The 21,802-nt window shown below is 38.2% G+C and overlaps 1 protein-coding gene across 19 annotated transcripts in view; it reads right to left on the bottom strand.

Annotated features, from left to right (window-relative positions):
- Positions 1–21,802, bottom strand: part of LOC138755231 (lysine-specific demethylase 4C-like) — a 417,729-nt gene that overhangs the window by 140,706 nt on the left and 255,221 nt on the right. For 13 of the 19 annotated variants that reach the window (XM_069920849.1, XM_069920842.1, XM_069920853.1 and 10 more), the window contains one exon: positions 17,170–17,225. The exons of 3 other annotated variants lie outside the window; for them this stretch is intronic. In XM_069920849.1, coding sequence (XP_069776950.1) covers positions 17,170–17,225 — 56 coding nt within the window. 3 more of the 19 variants (XM_069920915.1, XM_069920978.1, XR_011352148.1) reach the window with 3 other exon arrangements.

Raw genomic sequence — 21,802 nt, 5'->3', positions numbered from 1 at the left:
GGATTGGCATCACCATGCCTTAACATGGTTTGTTTGGGTACATGCATATCTTGTAACTGTGGCACTGGCTCTGCCTTAGCATAATTTTTTTTTTTCTATTGTCCTTCCTCAAAATGTGACTCCATAACATTAGACACTTTAGATAAATTACTTCAAACATCAGATCCCTTTGAAGTTGTTAATATCTTCATTTTAGCCTTAGCAACAGAAAGGTTTTTTTCAACTCCATTTCCTCTCTTTTCCTCCTTAGCTGTTCCTCCTGTAGCTCCTTTTCCATCCGTAGCTGCTCCCTTCTCTTCTCCCCTCCATATCTACTCCTGTTTCCTCCTTAGCTGCTCCTCTTGCTCTTCTAAGGCAAATTCATTTTGAAGCAATTCTTGTTCTGCAACAAGAGCGGCAATGTCAGCCTGAACCTTTAAATGTGTAGATATAGTACTTGAAGTACAGGAAACTCTGGTGCTTGCTCCAAAAGAACTTGCTTTGCTTCTGCTTCCAGCATTTGACGGTCATACTTCATCCTGTATGTCATATGTTGCTTAAATATCTGACTTTGTCTCCATTTTGAATTGTCCATCCTCCACATCACCATCTTGTAACACACCTTCAGACATTTCCAAGAGACTGTTCTTAGATTCTGTTGATTTTTTTTTTGCAGTAATTCTGTAGGGTTTGTATTGCCAGCAACCAAAAACTTCTCTGCTTCTCTTGCCTCTTTCAGTCTTGTTAAGAGAACAGCTTTGGCTCCACTTGTATCTAAGTGCCGCCATTGCAATTCTTCTCTAAGTTCTGTGATCTTCATCTCTTCAATACGTCACTCTTCAGGGGAAAAACTTCAGTGGCGCTGCCATTTCACCCTTATCAATTGTAAGGTAAAACATCATGAGATGGGAATGTGTAAGGAGTTACCCTGTGCAGGGCTGTAACAAGAAGGGGAGGTGTCCTTGTACTCCTGTTAGGTAAAACATCATGAGATGGGAATGTGTAAGGAGTTACCCTGTGCAGGGCTGTAACAAGATGTGAATGCATCCTTGTACTTACAAGATAAGAGAGACATTGATGGATTGAGAGGCAGGAAGCTAGCAGGGAAAGGATAGCAACAGTTTTAGTCATTGGACAAGTAATGATATGATGATGTTCTAAGCACGTATCCAAGGGTATAAAAAATCATCATTTTGCTGATAACGGCAGAATGCATTCTCCGACTAACATTGTTAGTCGCAAGTGTTACAATCCGGTAATAAAGAACAAAGAACCCTGATTTCGACTCAGTCTGGTGTTTGTCTCACTCATTCATGAACAAAGCAGACCTAACACAATCCAGCTAACTGTTGTTCTCAGGCACCAAGCTTGCACAACAATAACTCCAAAACCAAAAATAGTCCTCAAAGGACAAGCGGCAGTTACAATTGGGCTTCTCTCAGTTGAAAAAGCTTTCAACAGAGCCCAATCAATCCAATCCAAATTGAAAATCCATTTCCAACTTTATATTGACTTAATTGTAGCTACAACTTTCCATTACAGTCGCTTGGACGCTAAAGGAATCTTACAGTCAATGATTCAAACAAATTTGTATGAAAGTTAAGTTGTTTTCCAAACCTTATTAAATGATATTAAACTTTGTTTATATTATTATAAGATACTAAACTTTGCTAAAACTTGTCAAATGATCAATAGAAAATGCCAGAAGATCTTCCCATCCATTTCGCAGAACAAAAGAGACAAACGAGGGGACCTTTGCTGGAAACCTGATGTTGTAGAGAGGTGTGGTCATGAGCTCCAACTAATTTGTTTATATTTCCCTACTTTCTACTCACTTCTAATTAACCAAACTGGTTAAAGTTTATTTTTAAGATCGTCAATTACTACTAAAAGTACTCTTATGCCGAAGAGAGTCGCCAAAGTGAAAGGAGAGGACAAAGAAATGGAGGAATAAACTGAGATTAAACAGGACACTCCTCTGATCTTTGGAATGGCTACCAAAATGATTGGAAAGCAGTCAATGGATATTAACAAAGCTTTAAAAATGTGGCCAAAGAAATTGAAATGAAACTTGATACAGTTTTGGACTCACTACCACAAATCCATTGGAAGCTGACGGCATCATGGTGAATATAGGCTAGATAAACTTGAATAACAAAATGAAGCTTTGATTGCTGATATCAAAAAGTTAAAAGCTCGAGTACTATAATAGAAGGGGCAGAGTCATAGAAATAATCTTTGTATTTTATGTCTGAAAGAGGATGTTGAAAAGGATAAAGTTTTTTTACGGAGCTACTTTTGAGTAGGTCTGGAATCAAAGTGGTTGGAAATGATATAGTGCTGGAAAGAGCACATTGTTCCTTATCCTTAAAGAATACTTTGGAATATCCTGGAGCAGTTATATTACACTTCCATCATTATCAAAAAAGGAGATAATCTTGAGAAAAGCTCGTTCAAAAAAATCTAACTTTAAAAGGTTTACATATTAGATTTGAGAAGGATTGCTGCCCAGAAGTAGTTGCACTACGCAATGTCTACAATGGGGTAATGGCGGAACCGTACAAAAACAATTTCAAACCTGTCTTATTCTATACAGCGAGATTGAGGGTTACCCACTAAGAAATTTGTGAAATGAGAGACTGCCTTGGTACCACTGACTTCAATGTTAAGATGAGTGAACTTTTGATATTTGAAACTGGCCGATTTCAATTAAAAAAGGGAGGATATTTATTTCCTCTCTCTTTCTTTGGACTTCTGAAGTAACATGTTTGTATAAGGGAAATTACCATATCTGGGAAATATTTTCAATTTACATATTTACAAATATGTACCGGTATATATTTTCAATAATACATTAATACCAGTAGAAGATATCTTTTGGTATTCTGAATGTCATTATTTCTGCACATACACCCAGTACTTCTTTATTTTACTTGAAAGTCACTGAAAAAAAAATCTGATGTAACCCCCTCTTTGTAGTTTTATTTAATCAGACTAAAAAAATACTCTCTGGATGGTCACTACTTTCTCTACCTATGATAGGCCGTATAATTCAAATAAAATGAATATTTTACCAATTTTTTTATTTATTTCAATCATTACCAATTTTTATTTCTAAGTCTTTCTTTGACATTGGAATCATGTATTATGTTATATTTATGGCATGGAAAGAAAGCAAAAATAAATAAAAGTTATCTTCAGAACACATGATAGAGGACTATCATTACCAAATTTTAGCTTTTAATATTAGGCAATGAACATAAGGAATATGTTATTGTTCTTACAGTTTGATAATAGAGTTGACTGCCCCAATTGAATGGAAACAGAATTGAAATTCCTCAAGAATACTTCCTTACAGGTGGTATTGTGCTCACCTTTACCCCTTTCTATTCCAAAACTAAGAAATAATTTAATAATGAGATATAGATTGAAGATTTGGATTCAATTTAGGAAACTTTTTTGGAATTATATGATTTATATTTACTAGTCCTATTCTACTCAATTATTCATTTTAGATGCAAACTATGAAAAATGGAATCATTGAGGAATTAAAGCTTTTAACAATCCTTTTATCCAACAAAATTTTGCATCTTTACAACAATTGATGAAACTTAATCTACCAGACACTTTTTTATACATTTTCAAATTAGACATTTTATTCATTCTCAACTTTCAGTATTTCCATATCTTCCAGATCCAAATTTCATAAACAAACTTTTTCAATTACAATTTGTACATAAAGGTATAATATCTGACTTATATTATAAAATACTGAATTTAATAACAGTCTCTTTGATTAGAATCAAAACTGAATGAGAGAATTATCTTTATATGTCAATTTCAGAAGAAGATTGGATTCCAGTGTTGGCTCTTGTCCATGATTCATCTCTATACACGAACCACAGTTTAATTCAATTTAAAGCAGTGCATATAGTCCATTTTTCTAAAGTTAAGCTCATTCGAATCTACCCAGATATCAACCCGTGTGACTAATGTAAAATATTTGAAGCCTCTTTGATACCTATATTTTAGTTTTGTTCCAATTTAGCACAATATTGGACAGCTATTTTCAGTTATTTTTGGGATCGATCTAGAACCATGTCCATTGACTGCAATGTTTAGCTTCTCCAGTGATGTAAACGTATATTTAACATCCAATCAAAAACAGGTCTTAGCATTTTCTACATTACTGGCTAGAAGAGGAATATTGCTTAAATAGAAAGAAAACTTTCCACCCACCTAGAGATAATGGTTACTGAATATTATGTCCTTTCTCCGTTTGGAAAAAAATTAAGATCTCTTTTGATAAGAGTTAGGGTCCATTCATAGCTTGCTTTCATAATTGGAATGATCGAGATGCGGGGATGCAGTAAATGGGCATGTTTTGTCAGATCTCTGGCGGCCATGGCTCCATTTAAAGTCTTCTTGAATACCAGTTTCAACCGTAGTTGGTGAATGGGCTTAGATCTTTATAATCAACTTTTTTTTTCTTTTTTATTATTCATTATATGTTTGGACTGGAATACAAGTCCACGATTATTATTTCTATATGATACGATACCAATCCAAATGTATATTATATTTAATTTATATGGACTTACGATGTTTGATTGTATAATAAAACTCAATAAAAATAATTTTAAAAGAAAAGAAAGACGAACTAAAATTCTTATCTCCCAAGAAAGCAGAAAAAACTAATTTTGACCCTGAAGCAAAGATGCTGCTAGGAGAAGGCATAAAAATAAGATTTAAAAAAATACAAAAAAGTGGTGAGCATGAAACACATTTTAACCCCTACAGGCAATACTAAATAAATACCAAATTATTTCTAATTTGGAGTCACTTTCAGTCGAACAGAAGCGGCAGTAACCTGATTTATATAATATTTTTTATATGCCCATCAGCGCAACATCCTCCACCAAGTCAGATCTCACCCTTCTTCTCTCATCCCAATCATAATCCCTCCATGTGCTTAGTAACTATTCTTTAAATGCATCATTTATATTTGCTTCTGCTTCTCATTGTAATAAGGATTTCTCAATTTAATCACTCTCCCAGAATCTACTTGTGAATTCCCATTGGATTTGCAAGTATCTTTCCCATATGGGTGGCCACATCTACTTAGACACTCAGGTGTAAATCTCCATGGTCATTCCTGACAAAATATTAGCTTGGTTCAATGAAAACTGTTGAGGATCACAATTATACATAAATTCCCAAATGAATGTGATAAATAATAAATCATAAATGGTACAATGGCTATAACAGGAGTTAGGTGTTATAATGGAAATTAAAAAGGGCTCTCATCTAGAAAGATTTGGAAACCTGAAAATTAGGACAATTTTCAGATTTTGAAAAGATGATCAAATTGATAAAACGGAAGAAAACAATAAAAAAATGAATTGATATTAGTCAATTAAACCAGGAGTACTTTTTTGCTTTTGAAAATCAAGTAATTCAAAATATCTTTAAAAGAGAATCAGTGCAAATCATTCAGAGGAGAAAAAGAACTACAGAACAATTGAAAAATAGTATGTTTGTCTTCACAGTGGACAAGTGACTTTTATGTTGGAAAAGCGTAACTCGGAGGACAGCACAAGTATCAGAAGTTGGGTCTCAGTTACTTATAGCACATGTAATTGATTGAGCACAATGAAATGAGTGTCATGTTCCATGCTTGTTGTTTTTTCTTCTTCTCTTTCTTTGGCTTGGCTTCGCGGACGAAGATTTATGGAGGGGGTAAAAAGTCCACGTCAGCTGCAGGCTCGTTTGTGGCTGACAAGTCCGATGCGGGACAGGCAGACACGATTGCAGCGGTTGCAAGGGAAAATTGGTTGGTTGGGGTTGGGTGTTGGGTTTTTCCTCCTTTGCCTTTTGTCAGTGAGGTGGGCTCTGCGGTCTTCTTCAAAGGAGGTTGCTGCCCGCCAAACTGTGAGGCGCCAAGATGCACGGTTTGAGGCGTTATCAGCCCACTGGCGGTGGTCAATGTGGCAGGCACCAAGAGATTTCTTTAGGCAGTCCTTGTACCTTTTCTTTGGTGCACCTCTGTCACGGTGGCCAGTGGAGAGCTCGCCATATAATACGATCTTGGGAAGGCGATGGTCCTCCATTCTGGAGACGTGACCCATCCAGCGCAGCTGGATCTTCATAAGCGTGGACTCGATGCTGTCGACCTCTGCCATCTCGAGTACTTCGACGTTAGGGGTGTAAGCGCTCCAATGGATGTTGAGGATGGAGCGGAGACAACGCTGGTGGAAGCATTCTAGGAGCCGTAGGTGGTGCCGGTAGAGGACCCATGATTCGGAGCCGAACAAGAGTGTGGGTATGACAACGGCTCTGTATACGCTTATCTTTGTGAGGTTTTTCAGTTGGTTGTTTTTCCAGACTCTTTTGTGTAGTCTTCCAAAGGCGCTATTTGCCTTGGCGAGTCTGTTGTCTATCTCATTGTCGATCCTTGCATCTGATGAAATGGGGCAGCCGAGATAGGTAAACTGGTTGACCGTTTTGAGTTTTGTGTGCCCGATGGAGATGTGGGGGGGCTGGTAGTCATGGTGGGGAGCTGGCTGATGGAGGACCTCAGTTTTCTTCAGGCTGACTTCCAGGCCAAACATTTTGGCAGTTTCCGCAAAGCAGGACGTCAAGCGCTGAAGAGCTGGCTCTGAATGGGCAACTAAAGCGGCATCATCTGCAAAGAGTAGTTCACGGACAAAGTTTCTCTTGTGTCTTGGTGTGAGCTTGCAGGCGCCTCAGATTGAAGAGACTGCCATCCGTGCGGTACCGGATGTAAACAGCGTCTTCATTGTTGGGGTCTTTCATGGCTTGGTTCAGCATCATGCTGAAGAAGATTGAAAAGAGGGTTGGTGCCAGAACACAGCCTTGCTTCACGCCATTGTTAATGGAGAAGGGTTCAGAGAGCTCATTGCTGTATCTGACCCGACCTTGTTTTGCTTTAGTATACATTTGTAGCATCATGACCATTGAAACAAGGTCGGGTCAATGCTTGTTGTTAATGCAACACTAAATGTGAAAATAAGCCAAGAGAAGGATATAAAGAAAAGTACTGCCAGATTAATTTAGTAAGAGAATGGAAGGTGCAAGATAATTTGAAGAAATGTGCAGTTATTTCACAAGATATGAAAAAATAGAGAGAATATTTTTTCAAATAGCAGCTCTGAGAAATGATATCAATTGAGGGTCATGGTCATCCATATGCACAAATGCACGTGCACAAAAAGATAGGAAAGTAAATCCTATATTACCGTTTTGGGATAAAAAGATTTAACTTTAAAATGTTTTTTAAGCAATTGAAGGAAAAATTGGCAATCTAAATCTTTACTTTTGGTCACTTTAGCAAAGAACAGATAAACTTGCCATACAAGCAATATAAGGAAGGCTCACTTAGCTGATTTCAAGGAATAAGGAATGGTTTGGGGGATGAGAGAGATAATGGATTTAGAAAAAGATTAAGTAGCCAAGGTCAATTTCATGATAATTTAAAAGCAAATTCTTAGAGAATTTAAAGGGCATATTGAATGAGCTGCTAGAGCAGTGGTTCCCAACCTTTTACTTTCCACTCAAATACCACTTTAAGTATTCCCTATGCCATAAGTGTTGTGTGATTAATAAGGGATTGCTTAAGGTGGTATGTGGGTAGAAAGAAAAAGTTTGAAAACCACAGTTTTAATCATTCCAAATTGATAATGATGTGCACAGTTTCATAACTCCAAAATATTTCAGTAATAATTGGGTCTAGAGCAGTGATTCTCAACCTTCCCTTCCTACTCACATAACACCTTAAGCAATCACTTACTAATCACAGAACATTTATGGCATAGGGAATACTTAAAGTGATATGAGAGTGGAAAGTAAAAGTTTGGGAACCACTGTGCTAGAGGATGGTTGCCTGAAGATCCCAATACTCTGTGGGAGAATTCTATGACTTGGCAGAATAGATGGGAGGACGCTGCTCTAGTTCATGGAGTGTAGAATTAAAGAGCACAGTGTCAGAATAATGGGTCAGCCGTTTAGAATTAAGGTGCAAAGAAATCTTTTCACTCTAAAATTTTCTAGATTCTACCATTTACAAAAGATGACTATCTTTGGCTTGGCTTCGCGGATGAAGATTTATGGAGGGGTATGTCCACGTCTGCTGCAGGCTCGTTGGTGACTGACAAGTCCGATGCGGGACAGGCAGGCACGGTTGCAGCGGTTGCAAGGGAAAATTGGTTGGTTGGGGTTGGGTGCTGGGTTTTTCCTCCTCTGATGACTATATGACATGTCAAAACGCCTAACATAGATGGCCAAAAAATTGGATTAAATATTTAGGATTAGAACAGATAACAATTTAAAGAATTTATATAAACTGAATTATTTACCTTTGCTTCATAAAGTTGAAGTGGATTTTTAAAAATAGATGATGTTACCTATTACTTTAATAGAAAGAGTTAATTGTATAAAGATGAATATTTTTCCAAGAATTCAATATATTATTTGAATGCTACTTATTTTAGTTCTGGAAATGTTTTTCTTTAAAGAAATTCATAAATGGATTCCGAAATTCCTATGGAAAAGTAAAATGCCTTGAGTATCTATGCAGAAATTAACATGGAAATATAAACTGGGGAAGTTGCAATTTCCAAATTTCTATAATTTCTACAGCTCAACTGCATATTATCGCATCCTTTTTTGAAGATGAAACCAGTCCAACATGGATTAATATAGAATTGGATAAAAGTCAGCTAAGGCTTTTCTTTATAAATGCAATTCAAGATTAATGTAAGGAACATTTAATAGATATTTGGGGTAAGATAGATGGGAAAATTGGGATAAAGTGGGGTATATCACCGCATACTCCACTGTTTCAGTTTGATAACTTTTTTCCAAGACAATACTTTTTTGAAACTGTGGTCTGATAAAAGAATTAAACTTATAGAAGATTGTTATGAGTAAGGTGAGTTAATGTCCTTTATTCAACTGAGGGATAAATATGGAATAACTAGAAATAAGCTTTTTTGTTATTTTCAAAGAAAGCGATTCTTAAGAGATAAATTAGGATCAGAAAGCCTATTACCGCCATGTAGTGAAGTAGAAATTCTTGTTCGACAAGGGCCAGTACGGAAATTTACTTCTGCAATGTAACTTTTATTGCAGAGAGCAATATGTAAACCAGGACTTTATAAACCTAAACAGAAGTGGGAACAGAATTTGAGTATCACAATTAATGAATAATTGAGGATGGATTTGTGTAGAGACTGTATGTCGAATACAATTAATGTGTGATACAGATTGGTACAATATAATTTTCTACATTAATTATATATCACACTGGGTAAATTGCATAAAATAAAATTGAACTTATCAAATAAGTGTTTTAGGTGTGGTATAGAAGATGGTACCTTTCTGAATTCCACATGGGCGTGTCCAAAAATAAGACCTTTTTGGTGAAAGTAGGGGAATTGTTAGAACAAGTTGCTCAAATCCGATATCCACAAAATCCTGATTTATTTTTGTTAGGGAATGTTGAGGGAACCAAACCTAAACTGGTCCTTTCACCAACTCAGTGAAAGTTTGTGGTAATAGTATTGGCAGTGACACAAAAATGTATTGCAGACACCTGGAAGTTGGGTTCTTAACTTAGGTATAAACATACTCCATGCGAAAATACAAAAGTCTATCCCAATGGAAAAAAATTACATATAATTTGAGAAATAAATATAACACATACTTACAAATTATGGAGCCCATATATATAGATATAAGATATCTATATAAGATATAAGATAGGTATTATGGGTTAATTTTGTTCTTTTCTAATCACTAATCCCTACAAATTCACCGGATGGAACAGATAAATACTTGATAGTTAAGTCCTCGGTGTTCCCTGGCTCACATTAGTACAATCCAGTAGTCTTATCTTTTTCCTTTCTTTTTTTTCTTTAAATATGTTATATAATAGCAACAAGTATAAATAATGACTGATTTTATTTTTGGGGCTGAAGTTAGGGAGGGGTGTAAATTTTTCTTTTGTAGTCAGAATTAATTTGTATCAAAATGATGGATGCATATGGATTTTATCTACTACATATATGAAAATTATAAGAGAAATTATTGAAAAAAATGATTCTGTAGTCTCTTTCCATGTTCCATGGTTGGTAACCATGGTGTAATTGATTAGTGTGGGCTCATGGGCTAGAAGGTTCTGTAACATCATAAGTTCAAGGTTATCATCGGACTGTACAAATACAACCAAATGAAACAGTGCTTCTCTGGACACCCAAATACATACACAATAAATTTCTCACACAGTACATAAAAATATGCATCAAAATAAATAAGAATAAAAAATTTACTGGTTTATTTTTGAGTCCTATGTCAGCAATGCTCTTGATGAATGTTGTCAAAAGAGGAAAGTGAGACCCCAGTGATCTTCTTAGCCATTGTAATGATCCCCTATGTTGACTTTCAGTCTGATGCTTTGCAGCTGTCGTACTGCACAAAGATGAAGTCAGACAGGACACTCTCAATTGTTCTCCTGTAAAATGGGGTCAAGGGTAAGTCTCTAATTTAAGTTAAAATCTGTGATGCTTTGGAGTTCTCTTTCTCAGGGGCCCTGTTTACACTTTAGTTGATTGGCAATTGTTCTGCTTTCTGCTGCAGATCTCAGATTTATTGTCAGAGTGCATACATGACATCATACAGTCCTGAGATTCTTTTTCTGCGGGTGAGGCAGAATTACCACCTACTGGTAATGCAAAAAAAAACTGGACACAGTGTATACATGTAAACAAAATAAAGAACTGTAAACAGATAATGAATGTAAATAAACTGTGCAATAGAGAGAATTTTTTAAAAATCAATAAAGTGCACAAGATTCCTTAAATGAATCCCTGATTGAGTTTGTTGTTGAGGAGTCTGATGGTGGAGGGGTAGCAGCTGTTCTTGAACCTGATGGTGTGAGTCTTGTGGCATCTATACCACTTTTCTGATGGCAACAGCAAGAATAGAGTAGGTGCTGGGTGATGTGAATCCTTGATGATTGCTGTTGCTCTCTGATGGCAGCATTCCCTGTAGATGTTCTCGATAGTGGGAAGGGTTTTGCCTAGGATGTCTTGGGCTACATCCAGTACTTTTTGGAGGGCTTTACGCTCAGGGGTGTTGGTGTCCCCATACCAGACCATGATGTAGCTGGTCAACACTCTTTCCACCACAGGTTTTAGGTCAGTAACCAAATCAACAACTCTTACCATCTTGATATGAAGCATGGAAAGCGAAGCATCACTTGAGCACATATTAAATGAGATACCATGATGCTACAAATGTATACTAAAGCATAATTGAAACTTGTGCCAAATTTGCATATTGGCATCCATGTATCCATAGGAGATAAAGATATGGGAAAAAACAGGTGCCTGATAAAAGAAATGGCAGTAGAGACCAACAAACAAAAGTGATAATTGGATGTGGAGAAGAGGCCAGGAGAAAGGATAGGTGAGAATTGATAGGGGGAGTTGTGAATGCAGAGCTAGGGTAAAGGAGATAAAGTCATAGAGTGAAAAGGGAAGAGAGATAGAGAGAAGGAGGTACTGGAAAGGAGACAGGGAAAGATGGGGATGGGGGAAGGGGAAAAAGGAGAATTTGATGTTAATGCCATCCGGTTGGAGGGTGCCCAAACAGAATATGAGATGTTGTTCCTCCATTTTGTTGGTGGTCTCAGTCTGGAAATGCTTGAGTCTATGGACAGACATGTTGGCAAGGAAACAGGATGGGGAAATTGAAATGGGTGATGTTATGAGTGAAAAAACAGATTTGATGGGTCTCAAAAGCAAGGACTCTGAACATAGTCTTGTTGTAAATGATTTTATTTACGAAGGATGAGCATGGGAAAAGGAAATTGGGAATAACACACAATCACGTACAGTTTATAGTGAGCATGGGAAAGTGGTCACAGGAATAAAACACATATGCACAATTTATAGATGAGCGTGGGAAAGTCGCACTGGGAATAAAATGCGTGCACAATTTATACTGAGTGTGGAAACATCACACCAATACACACACAAAATGAACTGGGTACATACAATCAAGAAAAAACTAATATGATACCAGCCACCCCTTGACAGTGCAGCTACAGTTCAAAGGTACTCGGGATTTAAATTAAACATTCCCAACCCTATACCAGTGTACACTTAACCAATGATTTCTCAGCGCTGTTCCATGGTTCTCAGCCTGGAGTGAAGCAGGGTGGCCTCTCAAAGATGGCAAAGAACCAAGCACACATGGCTCTCTTTCCATGCTGGAGGGCTGGTGTGTGTGTGGGGGGGTCCATCCCAAGTAATTTACAGGGTCCAGTGGCTTGGTGCCAGTAAGATTAAGTCAATTACAAAGGCCAATGGGCTGAGGCCAAGTACAGAGGAATTTAAATTAGCCAATGGCAAGTGTGCACTAATGAGATCGGCAGGTGGTGTGACTTCTGACCAGATAGTGGGCAGTGCTGTGACGTGATAGCCACAACCCTTCACAATACAGGTGACCACTAGGAGATCCCCGCTATTGCAGTGGACAGAACCAAGGTGTTTAATGAAGCAATCTCCCATTCAGTATCCAGTCTCTCCAATGTCTAGGTGACCACAATGGGTGCAATGGATGCAGTAGTTGAGCCCTGCAGATTTACAAATGAAATGTTGCTTCATTTGGAAGGTCTGTTTGAGGCCCTGAATGGAAGGACATGTGGGCAGAAGTAGACATCTCCTGCAGTCAGAGAGGTAGGTGCAAAAGGGGAAATCAGTGGGAAGGAAGGAGTTGACGAGGGAGTTATGTAAGGAGCAATCCTTGCAGAAACCGAAGAGGGAAGGAGCAGGGAAGATGTGCCTGGTGGTGGAATCACATGGTAGGTGGCAGAAATAGCAAAGGATAATAAATTGGATATCATCATCCCCTCAAAACTGATCAACAAACTCCAAGACTTGGGACTCAACACCCCACTGTGTAATTGGATCATGGACCAACAGACCACAGTAAGTGAGGATTAGTAAGAACATCTCCTCCACCATCTCTATCAGTACCAGAGCATCACAGGTCTGTTCGAAGGCTCCTGCTCTTCTCATTTTAAACTTACGACTTGACTGTGTGGCTCGGTAAGACACCACCACCATCTACAAATTCATTGACATATCAGGTAATGGGTTTTACAAAAAGGGGTGATAAGTCAGCATACAGGAGGCAGATTGAAAATTTGGGCAAATGGTGCACCGACATCAACCTCGTGCTCAATGTCACCAAAACCAAGAACCTGATGGTTGACTTTAGGAAGGGAAAACCAGATGTGTGGGATCCAGTGATGATTGGGGGATCAAAGTTAGAGAGGGTGAGCAAATTTAAGTTCTTGGGTGTCACTATCTCAGAGAATCTTTCCTGTACCCAACATACTAATGGCATTGTGAAGAAAGCACATCAGTACCTCTACTTCCTCAGGAGTTTGTGGAAGTTTGGTCTGATATTGGAATCCCTGGCAAATTTCTATAGGTCTATGGTGGAAAGTGTGCTGACCAGCTGCATTGTGGTCTGGTATGGGGACACCAATACCTCAGAGTGTAAAGCCCTCCAAAAGGTAGTGAACACAACCCAGGACATCACAGGCAAAACTCTCCCTCTCGAGACCATTTACAGGGAATGCTGCCATTGGAGAGCAACAGCAATCATTAAAGATCTACATCACTCAGCACTTGCACCACCAGGTTCAGGAACAGCTGCTACCTCTCCACCATCACATTCCTCAATAATAAAGTTAATCAAGGTCTCATTTAAGGTCTCTTACTTTTGTACTTTATTGTGTGTTTTTTTTCCTCTCTCAGTTGTTTACATATGTGCATTGTGTAGTTTTTTTTTGCACTCCCAATAAATGATAATTCTGCCTCACTTGCAAGAAAAAGAATCCCAGAGTTGTACGAGATGTCACGTTTGTACCCTGACAATAAATATGAAACTAATAGGTGAGGCCAAAGGATTCCACTTGGGGAGTGGAGGGGGTTAGGGCAGATGCGCAGGTAATGGAGGGTATGTGGGTGAGGGCTGAGTTGATGATGGCAGAGGGGAAGCCATGTTGTTTGAAGAAGAATATTTCTGATAATCTAGCATGATGCGATGAACTGAGGAAATGAAAGGAATTAAATCCGTACAGAGGAAAGGTTGCAGTGCATTTGAAGTAGCTGTGGAAGTTGGGTTTGAAGAAGATATCTGTTGAGAGTATGTCTCTCGAGAAGGAGACAAAGATCGAGAAAGGAGAAAGCAAAGCTCGAGATGGATCAAGTGAATTTGAATTTGAGATAGCATAAACTTTAATATATCTCTGCCTCCAATGGACGCTGAAAGATCTATCAATTTCCTCCAGCATTTTTGTGCTTTTACTATAATCACAGCGTCTGCAGACTTTCGTGTTTCACTGCTGAAATGCTTTTAGAGGTTGGTCATGGCCAGAATTAACACGCACTTAAGTAAAAGACAATTTGCCTACTGCTACAGTCTCTCCACCATAGGCACAATTTCACTAGCTCTCCACTCAGCTCTGGAATACATGGAAAACAGCAACTCATATTGACAGCAACTTTTCATCGACTACACCTCAGCCTTCAACATCATTATTCCCTCAATGCTGGTCAACGAGCTCCAAACTCTGGACCTCTGCAACCCCCCCCCCCCGCCACCCCCATAATGAATGCTTGACTTACTCATCAGAAGACCACAGCAGTAACTACAAATTGAAAACAATGTCTCCTCCTCAGTGACATCAACACAGGCGCACCACAAGGATGCGTATTGTTAGGTCTGTTTTGTTCATGAATGAGTGAGACAAACACCAGGCTGAGTCGAAATCAGGGTTCTTTGTTCTTTATTACCGGATTGTAACACTTGCGACTAAACATGTTAGTCGGAGAATGCATTCTGCCGTTATCAGCAAAATGGTGATTTTTTATACCCTTGGATATGTGCTTAGAACATCATCATATCATTACTTGTCCAATGACTAAAACTGTTGCTATCCTTTCCCTGCTAGCTTCCTGCCTCTCAATCCATCAATGTCTCTCTTATCTTGTAAGTACAAGGATGCATTCACATTTTGTTACAGCCCTGTACATTCCCATCTCATGATGTTTTACCTAACAGGAGTACAAGGACACCTCCCCTTCTTGTTACTGCCCTGTACCGGGTAACTCCCTACACATTCCCATCTCATGATGTTTTACCTTACAATACTTAGCCCACTGCTCTACTCACTATACACTCATGACTGTGTGGCCAGGCACAATTCAAATGCCATCTACAATATTTGATGATGATACCACAGATATAGGCAGAATCAAAGACTACAATGAGTAAGCATACAGGAGGGAGATGATCAGCTAGCTGAGTGGTGTCACAATGACAACCTTGCACTCAACGATAGCAAAACCAAGAAGATGATTGAGGAAATCAGAAGACAAACCAGTCCTCATTGAAGGGTCAGCAGCGGACAGGGTCAAGAGCTTCAAATTCCTGGGTGTTCACATCTCCAAGAACCTGTCCTAGAGAATCCCTGTCGACGCAATCATCGAGAAGCCTCGCCAGTGGCTATACTTTGTGAGGAGTTTGAGGAGATTCAGTATGTCACTGAAGACTCTCAAAAACTTCTACAGGTATACTGTGGAGAGCATTCTGGCTGGTTGCATCATATCTGGTACGGAGGTGCCAAAGCTCAGGACAAGAAAAAACTCACAGGGTTGTTAACTCAGCCTGCAACATCACGGGCACCAGTCTTCATTCCATTGAGGACATCCACAAGAAACAGCCTCTATCCTCAAGTACCCTCATCACCCAGGCCATACTCACTTCACTCTGCTACCGTTGGGAAAAAGGTACAGGAGCCTGAAAATGAGCACTTAGCTTCTTCCCCTCTGCCATCAAGATTTCTGAATGAACAATGAACCACAGACACTGCCTTACTTTGTCTTGTTCTTTTTCTTGCACTACCTTTTTATTTATTATTGTGTGCTGGTTTATATAATAATATTTGCCCTATGATACCGCTGCAAAACAATGAATTTCATGACATACTCATCACAATAATTCTGATTTGGATTCATTGCCATTTTTCTGCCAAATCAGAATAGGATGAGTTCAATGTCCACAACACGGGCTTAAATACATAATTTGGACAAGTTTCATCTAATGAGTTCGATTTATATTTGTCTTCTGCATGATAAGGTTCAGAACCTGCTGTCAGAATCAGTCATGTTAATGGTATTAGCTATTATTTGTGGATAAAGGGATCAGAATATTCAGAGAGGACTAAACGGCTAAATGTGAATATCCGATGCCTTTGTCCATACTAACATGCAAGATGCAAAAAGGTGCAATTTCCCTTTAGTCACTCCAATTCATTGTTTTGTTTTCATAACTTACTGTTATTTCTCTGTTAACTACTCTTTAATATTTTAAGAAAGTTACCTTCTATTATTGCAAGTGCATGAAATCTTAATAAAACAGAGTGTGAATGTCTCCCAATAAATCAGTCAATAAAAATTAAAAATCATGTTAAATTTGTTTTTTTACAGGTTTTGATGTTTTCATCACAAAATAAATATGCAGTTAAATTTTAAACTAATATTTTACCTTTTCCGTCTCTATTTTCTCCTTTCACTTTTATTCCTTTTTCCTTTATTTATCCTTAATTTGGCATTGAATTCACTCACTTTCTCCATATTTTTCCCAATTCCAAAATTTCGATTAAGAAGTTGTTTTGTTGATTGTTTTGTTCATTCAAATTCCCCAGATTCCCTTCTATTCGTTGCACTATTAGCTATATTTAGTTATAACTTTAGTCAACTAGAACAGAGAAGATTAGGTAATTCCCTTGCCAATCAAGCAATGCGATTTTAATCAACTTTACGCACATAATTTACAGATAGCCATGCTCCATTCACTGCACTTCTTTAAGAAATTACTCCAGTTTCATTGGGAAAATGGTGTATTTTCTTTCTTCCACTCTTAAGCTTACTCCATTTTTGACTAAATACACTGTCTGAGAATACGATTTTGCTGTGTGTGCTGCTTCTTTGGTGATTGTCATCTCCAATTCATTGGCTTGGAGTCTTTTGGATTTAAGATTATTTTGCAGTTCAATCAAAATATTCTTACAACTCTGCAGCCGTAACATACCTGTTATCAGTCGTCTGTTTAAGAGCACCACCCCTCAAATTGCACAGACAACAATCCTGCCGAAGTAGGAAAAAACATGAGGTAAATCATTTTATCAATGCTTTTCCACACCAAAAATTACTAATATTTCAGCAGCTGTAATTTTACAAATCTCTGCAAAAAGGATCTAATATTACAAGGTTGCTGCCACTTTTAATTGGTATTTGAATGTTATGCAAATCCGAATTGATGTATACACTTCAGTCATCACCTTCACAATTTTCCGCAGTTGTGAGGTGTATGTCACAATTAACAAATTCTGTAACAAAACATTCAAAGTCAAGACATGACAACGTATTTGAAGTTCAGCAATTCTGAAGTGGAAGCAAGAATACTGAAGTTTTCCATAATCTGAAAAAGGTTGCTGAAATAAACAGTGAATTGAAAAATATCATACTCTTTGTCTGTTTGCTTGTAAAGTTCTGTATGGTGCATATACTGCATGCAATAACAATAAGATTGAATAGACATCCTATGTACAAAATGGAAACACTTGGAAACAAGTTAATCATCAACTTTAACAAACAGCTTCGACAACAGTTCTGAAATCAATGCAGAGAATCATTAAAATACCGTCCTCTAGAGACGACGTTCACTGGGAGTGTTGCGTAAATAGAGTTCAAAGAATTATTGTGGATCATTGCCATTCATCACACTGAATCTTTAACCTACTACAATTAGGAAAGATTACAGGCTATGAGACTGATGAATAGCATCCTGTAACCTTTGGTTTCTTTATAAATGAAATTAATAAATTGTTCCAAAATATTTACACATATGTATTTTATATTATATTCTTATGCATGTATGAGGTTATTACATGCTGTATATTATGTGTACATTTGTACACAGTCTGGAGAAATGCTGTTTGGTCAGTTTGCAGATATACAGTCAGATGATCATTTGAAATCCTGCATCATCGCTCACAAGGGGATCTGGGTGCTCTCGGTTACATGTGCCAGGATGATGGGAGGGAACTGTCCGAAATAAATTGTTATCGAGTCCTAATGACCTATTATCATGGGAATATTTCCCAATACACATTTTTAAAATTGCCTTCTGTGACATTCAACAGTTTGTATAGTCTTCCCATATGGTTTAGGAGAGTTTGCATTGTTCTCTAACCGATTTTTATTTGCTACTCCATTTGTTTATCTAATGACTCCCCAATACTAAGTAGCTCAAAGGAAGTGAAGTGCATGCTTTCAATGTCTTAATTCATGTAGAAATTAACACTTCCATGTTGTTCATCCTCATTCATACAAAAATTGGAAAATCTGTACATTCACAACTATTTTTGATGCATTACATAATATAATACCTCTGAATGTTTTGTTTGAATCCTTCTCCATTTGTCTGTTCAGTTTCAGTATTGTGCTTGCAGTCTTATCTATTGAGGGCCTCATTGATGTGGTAGATGAGTTTTGATTTCAAAATTGATATTATTAATTGTAATTAAAATGACATTAATTGAAGTGTATTGATACTTTGCTGCTACCATATCACTCAATGATGCCAGCCAGGCAGAATAGTCCCAATAATAAACTATTAGTTTGTTCTTGGTATAGTGCTAAGTCATGGCAGGAGAACACATTCCTTTTTTATTGTATAGGCTTTAGTAGAAGTAGGCTTACACAACATAGGGCCAGTGATCTCAATGATGCCCTATTATGGGGTCACAATTATCTGACTGTATCTGTACTGATCAGCCTCTAAAGACTGATCAATCTTCAAAAGACTTCTTGCTTTTTACACTCAGGGAAATTGTGAACTATCTTGTCTCACTTGCAAGGGTAATATAAATCAGAATAAATGCACTTTCTGTTTGACTTAGTGTGATTCTTTTTGCCACAAAAGCAATCATGAGATCTCACTATTTTAGTTGAATACAAATAAGCCAGCTTGCTTTGGAATAAAGAAAATTACAACTTACAATACCTTTCAAATTTCTTCAGAATGATCTAAAAGTCTTGACAACGGTCAGAAACAAAGCAACCAACTTGTGCATGCAAGTGTCCACATACTGCATTATGATAGGGATTAGATGGTCAGAATTCAGTTTGAGTGTGAAATAAACATTGGAAGATGCACGCTCCTACTCCATTTAGGAAAATACAACAGAATCGGAGAGAATGCCACTGGTCTTGTGCTGGAGCTTCAGCCAAGACTATTGGTTGAATAGCAGTCTGGAGAGGTGATAAGTGTACAAATCTAGTGGTGAAGTGGTTAGCAGATGAATTTCTGGCTGCCTTCTCTCCCCTGTGGGTCACTAGCTCTGGCAAAGAGATTAGCCCTTTGGGATATCACTATAAACATTGATCTTCAACCTCTTTTCATCCACTTTTTCACTTTGGGGTTTGGAGACTTTGTGAGTCATCCACAATACAGGGCCTTTCTCTGGTTGTCCACTTCTTCTACTAAGATTTGAGTACAAATTGGAAAAAACAACTCCTCCTCACTGATTATCAACACAGGCAGACCTCAAAGATGCATGCTTAGCCCACTGCTCTACTCATTATACATCCATGACTGTGTGACCAGGCACAATTCCAATGCCATCTACAAGTTTGCTGATGACACCACGGTTGTCGGCAGAATCACAGGAAGCATATAGGAGGGAGATAGATCAGCTCATTGAATGTGGTAACAACAAAACACCTTGTGATCAACATCAGCAAAACCAAGAAGATGATTGTGGACTTCAGGATGAAGTCAGGGGATCACGACCCAGTCCTCATCAAGGGCTCATAGTGGACAGGGTCAGGAACTTCAAACTCCTGGGTGTCAACACCTCTGAGGATATAACCTGGAGCCTCCACGTTGATGCAATCACAAAGAAGGCTTGCCACTGGCTATACTTTGTGAGGTGTCTGAGGAGATTTGGTATGTCACTGAAGACTTTCAAACTTCTTCAGGTGCACCTGGCTGGCTGTATCATTGCCTGGGATGGAGGCACCAACTCTCGGGACAAGAATAAACCCCAGAGGGTTGTTAACTCAGCCTGCGACATCACAGGCACCAGACTTCGGTCCATAGAGGACATCTACATGAGAAGATATCTTAAAAAAGCAGCCTCTATCCTCAAAAAACCCCACTAACCAGGCCATGGCCTCTTCATTCTGCTACCATCGGGAAAAAAGTACAGGAGCCTAAAGACAAGCACTCAGTGACACAAGGACAGCTTCTTCCCCACTACTATCAGATTCCTGATTAATCAATGAATGATAGACACTGCCTTACTTTTCGTGCCCTATTATATTTACTTTTTTTTAAACAGTAATATTGTAAGATGGTTGTAATATGAATGCCAGCGCTTTGGTGCTGCCACAAAACACTGAAGTTCGTGACAATAAATTCTGATTCTGAGATTGATGTAGGTGAAATTCTGTGTCCTTGGTGGTATGCCTGCTGTAAACTGACCAATGCACAATTGCTGAATACGGTAGTTACTTCCCTCCTGCAGGTGAAGGCATGAAGTCCCCTCATTATAGGAAGGATGTAAATGCTTTAAAGATGGTGTGGGAAAATCTATCAGGATGTTGCCTGGATTGGAGGTATATTAGAAAGCAAGATTGACAAATCTAAGGCTTTTCTCTTTGGAAAGAAAGTATAAGAGGTAATTTTTAAAAGTACACGATTATAAGCAGATTAGACAGGTTGGACATCCAACACCTTCTTCCTGGGGGTGACAACAGAAAATACCAGAGGACATCTGTTTAGGTTAAGTGGAGGAGAGTTTTGGGGAGATGATGCCAGAGGCAAGTTTTTTTTTTCTGCCTGAAATGCTTTGCTGGGAGCAGTGACAAAGGCTCGTACAACAGAGACATGGATGCAAGAAAAATAGAAAGTTATAGGTGTGCAGTGGGGAAGGGTTGGATTGTCCTATTTTTATAGATCGGCACAATATTGTGGGTTAAAGGGTATGTTCTGTGCTGTCATGTTCTGTTCTAATTAGCACCAATTAGATTCAGCAGGTGCACATTCCCTATAATTACTCAGAGTTACTGTGCTAAATTATGATGATTGATGCCTCACAAATGCACACAAATCATCCACTAAAGTGATCAGGACAAACTGATATTGACACCTGTGCAGCATGGTGCATTTGTCTGTGGCTAAATGACTTTAAAGGCAAGGCATTTAATTTAATATTTCTAACCCAGTACAAAAATATTCCAGATAAATCGTACTTGAGACCTGTTTTAGTAGTCTTTAAAATTACACATTGAGTTGTCTGAAATGAGAGAGAGTGTCTTTGAAGGAAATTTAGTTGATTTGATATGTATGGGTTTCCAGCATTCAGGTGCAACAATCTTATCAAGATTGAGAACTATTAGTGGTTCTTAACATTTTTCTTTCCCCTCACATACCACTTTAAGTATTCTCTGTGCCATATACCTCTGTGATTAGTAAAGGATTGCTTAAGGTGGTATGTGAGTGGGAAGAAAAAGTTTGGAAACCACTCTTTTAATCGTACCTAATTCACTTGTTATGTGCACGGTTTCATAACTCCAAAGAAAATGAGCCAATGACAATTTTTCTCAAGCAAAATATTTCAGTAACAATTGGATCTAGAGTAGTGGTTCTCAACCTT

Source organism: Narcine bancroftii, chromosome 1 (genome assembly GCF_036971445.1).
Source record: "Narcine bancroftii isolate sNarBan1 chromosome 1, sNarBan1.hap1, whole genome shotgun sequence".
NCBI classification, from domain to species: domain Eukaryota; kingdom Metazoa; phylum Chordata; class Chondrichthyes; order Torpediniformes; family Narcinidae; genus Narcine; species Narcine bancroftii.
The sequence above is the reverse complement of the archived record's forward strand: the minus strand, read 5'-3'. Positions and strand labels throughout refer to the sequence as shown.